We start from the raw sequence: 4,898 nt of genomic DNA on the forward strand, positions 1-4,898 counted from the left end.
GGATAAAACGCTCTTTTTATCGTCAAGCATTGATACATAGTAGATTATTATTATGCATATGTACATGATAGTTTTGTGTAATATGTATTTAGAATCATGTTATAATGTTTAAATTAGATATGAATTGGATATACAAAACAACAAAATATGATGACTATTAGCACCATTGAAATTCTTCTTCTTATAAAAAAAAAGTTGAATTTAATAACACATCGTTTTGTCACAAGAATCACTGTATATACTTGTACATTGTCAGTATGGTGGTAGTTTGTCCTACATAGAGATTGTTCTCATCATCCACACACACACTACAGGGACTGCGTACCCCTTGTTGTGGTGTGAGTAATAGAGACAAGAACTGACCGTCCTGATCAAGGAGGTGAACAGTGCCACTGTATCCATCACACACCAGGATGTGACCGAGGACATCAGTACAGATTCCATAGGGATCGAATAATGACTTCTGACCTGTGTAGGAGAACCTGTGTTGTCCTGATTTATTCACCACCACTACTGCCCTTTTATCATAGTCTGATGTACAGATATCTCCATTGATGTTTTCTGTGATGTAGGATGGTGTAATATACAGTTCCTGTCCTTTGTTATCCCTCTGTATGTTCTGTAGTTCTTTTCCTGTCTTGTTGTACCTGGTGACTTTAGCCTCTCTATAAGTAGTCATCCCCACCAGTAAGTCCCCATTGATGTGGGAGGAGTGTATGCTGAGTGGTGTCCAGTCTCCAGTTTTAATGAATTCAGTGATATTATTATCCTGTGTTATCCTATTGATGACTTTCTTGTCTTTGTCTGTAAAGATCAGACCCCTGTCCTGTGTGACTGTGTGGTAACCATATCCATAACTGGTTTTTATCTTCTGTATCACATTCCCCTGTAGATCTGTTTGGACAAGATTACCATTATTGTCACTGATCCAGAGTCTGTCTGATTGATCTAGTGATACATGGAATACACAATCAACACCTGGTACATTGAACTCCCTGACCTTGGTGACAGAGGCAGATAGAGACATTGTTTGTTTCTTGTCAGATTTCTTTCTGTCTTCTTTCATCTGTTTATGTGTAGGTTTCATTGCTGTATTGTAGACACTTTCAATGGGCCTTATTTCTCTCTTCTCTGCTTTAGTGTTGTGGGCATGTATTTTACCAAGTAATTTGGTGACATCACTTTTGCTGTATTGACCAGCAGTAAATCCTGGTGTGACTGGTTTTGTTGTCTCTGGTATGGATCGAATCTTTGGTTTCTTCTCACACATTAATTTCTGGGTTTCTGTAGAGGCCAGGCATCTGTGGAGCTCTTTGACAAGGTTATTAAGATAAGTGATGTAGTCATCCATGGTCTTGTCTTGGGTGTTTAGATCTTCTAACAGTGAATGCTCTATCTGGTCTAACTGCTTCATGTTCTCAGATATGACTGTGTCCACCAGACTTTTCAGGGACTCACCTTCAGTCTTCATGGATGTTCTGATGTTGTCCATGATGTGTTTGATTTCTGAGGAATCTTTTTTAATTTCTTTCTGTAAATCTTGAGATGTAGGGAGAAAGTAGTCTTGTATCTTGGCGATATCCTCTTGAAAGTCTGCATATTTTTCTGCATAAATTGTCTCTAGATCAGTGAATATATGCCCTCGGTGCTCTTTTTGAGTGACGCATTTGGAACATACTGGAACTTGGCATTCTTCACAGAGCATGTCCACATCTTTAGTGGGGTGGATCTTGCATTTCTCCACAGGAAGTTGTCGTTTACGTTGCTGGTAATGGACCACCTCATGGTTCTTGTTTTCTGGACTTTTCAGATGTTCCTCGCTGCATTGTTTACACAATCTTTGATGACAAGGGTTGCAATAGAACTCACAGTTTCTTTCACATTCCTCAATGCCACACTCTAAAAAGTGTTGGGCTCTGTGGGGAACCATTTTAGAAAAAGCCATCTAAAAATATAAAAAAAAATACCGTAAAATTCAAAACAATGTTTACCAAGAGCATGTTTAATATAAAAGCAGAATTGACACGTAACCAGTAGAAATGTATGTGTATGTCACACATATACATATCTAATTATAAATTATTTATACAACGTATCAGTTACCGCTTATATAACTCTTGTATATGTAGCCACATTTGCAATTTAATGTAGTTAATTTAAGAAATGAAATGTTTGTTTTTATTTTGAAATTGATACTTACAGTTTTTGCTGAAGCTGAAACACTTTAAACAATGACTTTGATTACAGATTTTGGAATGTCAGAATGACGAGACTTGAACGAGATCTGTTATTTACTACCTGATTGGTGATAAATATAGATTTAAATACCCGACACCATGGACACAGACAGAGTGTGCGTATCTGCATTTACATGAATTCTATGTTGAAACAAATTACATAGGCCTATAAGGTATAAGACCACGGATTGACTAAAATTTGAAAAAAATGTCTTACAACAATTATTATGAAAAGAATTATCTTCTTAATGGTTTTATCAGCACCCCCCTCCCCAAATGCTCCGACGTTTTATTGGAAGGGGACTGGCTAACACACTTAAATTAAATTCACGGCACATATTTTTGGAAAGCATGCATAGCCTTGTTTCCCTGTAGTCAGTGTAGTGTATAAGGCTTCATCTCCTTCTGAGTCACCCTATGTCCTTTTTGATTCATGCAGTATAATATATAATCTATTAACAAAATAATTTTCTTTTCATCTCGATCAATATACGTGTACATGTATAAATTATTTTAATTCGTAAATTTCAGTGAGAGGTAGATTTGAGTATTAAATTTAGCAAAAAATTTCCTAAGACAAATTCTTGCTGGTCAAAGTAATATGAATAAATTGATCTGTAATTTGAACCCTGTGTCGACCTCACATTTCTTGGATATTTAGTCAACATTCCGCCCCTCCTTTTTATCATGTTTAATTAATATACCGCCTCCCTCTCAATTCCTGCAAATAACTTAGAAATATTGACCGAAATAATGCTTGATTTCTAGGTCAGACTCAGAATGACTTTCCCAGTTTTCAGATCGTAGTGAGTCAACTGAAAAAAAAAGTTTGTCAAGCTTACATCAATTGTCAATATTTGAAAATTTTCAACCTTTTAGGAACGTGAATATTATAATTAAGACAAACATCTGAAAATCTAAATATGGCTCATAATGACCTTATTTTAGGTTCAATTATTTAAGATGTATCAATTTAACTGAAAAAGCGTGGTTAATCCATGCCTCTTACTCAATTACATTTTTGCTACAAGTTGCATAAGGTTATTCCATAAAGGATGTATTCGCCTTAACAAAAGAATTGACCTATAGGAGAGAAAAATTTCCCGGAAAAAGTGACATTGAATAATTAATCTCTATTTGTTGTTTTCTACCCTATATATGTTTAAATTTTTCAAATTTGTGTTTTATAATTAAAATTTATTATTAAAAACTTTACAAGAAACCTCCAAAGTTGGCCTAAACACCATTTTGTCCGATAAAGTGTTGATTTTTGCATGAATTTTGGCCTAGAAGTCCTTCAGGGCAGGCCTGCCCCTAAATAAAATTGTGATGTTTTGATAGGTTTGAATGTAAGGATTAATTTAAGATAGGATTTTTTTAGGGGCACCCCTGCCCTAGGGTCGAAATTCACAAAAAACCTACAAAAAATAAGGAAACCTGATGTTGATAATCTGCTTCAAATTTATACCCACACTTGTTATAGCTAGACTAGCTCAGTTGATGTATGAGCGAACCATTTCACCGTGGACACTATCATTTTAAAGTCGGGAGTTCGAATCCACCTGGTACCACACTTTTAAAGTTTTAATTTTCGCCTTTTCAAACACTATTTTAATATTTTTTATAGCTTTGTGTAATTTCCTTCAACTATATATCCTTTATGCATGCCCATTCTTGATATAAGAAACACTACAGAGATATCAAATCGTAAAAATTCATAGTACAGTTGTCAGTCAGGCGGAACGAACCTCAGTATAAGCACACTTTCTTCGAGGACAAAATAACTCACTCTGTGTTACTCAATACAGGAACTCTTGGTAGCATTGAGCTGCGATGAATGTCAGTTGTAGAATTTAATAACATTGATTTTGGGTTCATACATATCAGTAACTGTACTCCTCGGATTTGATGTAGGCCTATATAATTTGCACACATTAATGGAATGTTTTACTACATTCAGGGATAAAATTGCCTTAAAAAACATGAAGAATAGAATTTCAGAGGTAGTAAACATTACCATTATGTTTATTGAGAAGTTAAGACAAATATCAATTATTACATTTTGAGATAACAAACTCAGGAAATCAAAGAAAGGGTTCCTTACACCTCTACTCGCCGAGAAAAAAGATTTAGGAAAACAAATTATTACATGTATTCAGCCTAATGCCATTAATCAGAACGGAAATCGACAAGGTTTTTGTAGAGAAAAAACCAAGCCCGGTCCTATAGGTCAAATCCCTATTTATAATGAAGTGATCCTTTCATTAGTTTTTCTACCAATATCAACTTCATATTAATCATGAAAGAAATCGTCATTAAAGGTTGAAAATTCAACATCAGTTCTTTAGATTTCTACTCTGGTATGTATATGTTATATGACTGGGATTTAGAATTTTGATTATTAAACCGAGGTGTTAAAAATTCTTTGAATGAAATGCTGACTGACGTTTTTCATACCAATTGTTAGTCCATTTATTTATACACTGAATTGACCACGGGTTTTTTCCATTATTTCCTGTTTATGACAACGAGCACACGGCGGGTGTGACCGGTCGGCAGGGGATGCTCACTCCTCCATGGCACCTGATCCCACCTCTGATGTTTCGGAGGTCCGTGTTTGCTCTGCTCTTATTTTGTATATCTGTTTAATGGACGTTGAGA

General features: G+C 35.3%; 1 protein-coding gene across 1 annotated transcript; it reads right to left on the reverse strand.

Moving 5' to 3' along the window:
- Window positions 1-229: 229 nt before the first annotated feature.
- On the reverse strand, window positions 230-1,945 carry LOC134253149 (uncharacterized). The gene has a single exon (XM_062735659.1). It carries the CDS (start codon window positions 1,943-1,945, stop codon window positions 230-232), a length of 1,716 nt encoding a protein of 571 aa, XP_062591643.1.
- Between the last annotated feature and the right edge of the window lie 2,953 nt (window positions 1,946-4,898).

The sequence above is a fragment of the Saccostrea cucullata genome, unplaced genomic scaffold, assembly GCF_032062105.1.
Source record: "Saccostrea cucullata isolate Sc308-1 unplaced genomic scaffold, CSIRO_AGI_Scuc_v1 ctg5242, whole genome shotgun sequence".
Lineage (NCBI taxonomy): Eukaryota > Metazoa > Mollusca > Bivalvia > Ostreida > Ostreidae > Saccostrea > Saccostrea cuccullata.

Bases quoted from the DNA above. Each gene is read 5' to 3' on its own strand.
- LOC134253149 (XM_062735659.1), bottom strand. From the start codon at position 1,945: ATGGCTTTTTCTAAAATGGTTCCCCACAGAGCCCAACACTTTTTAGAG.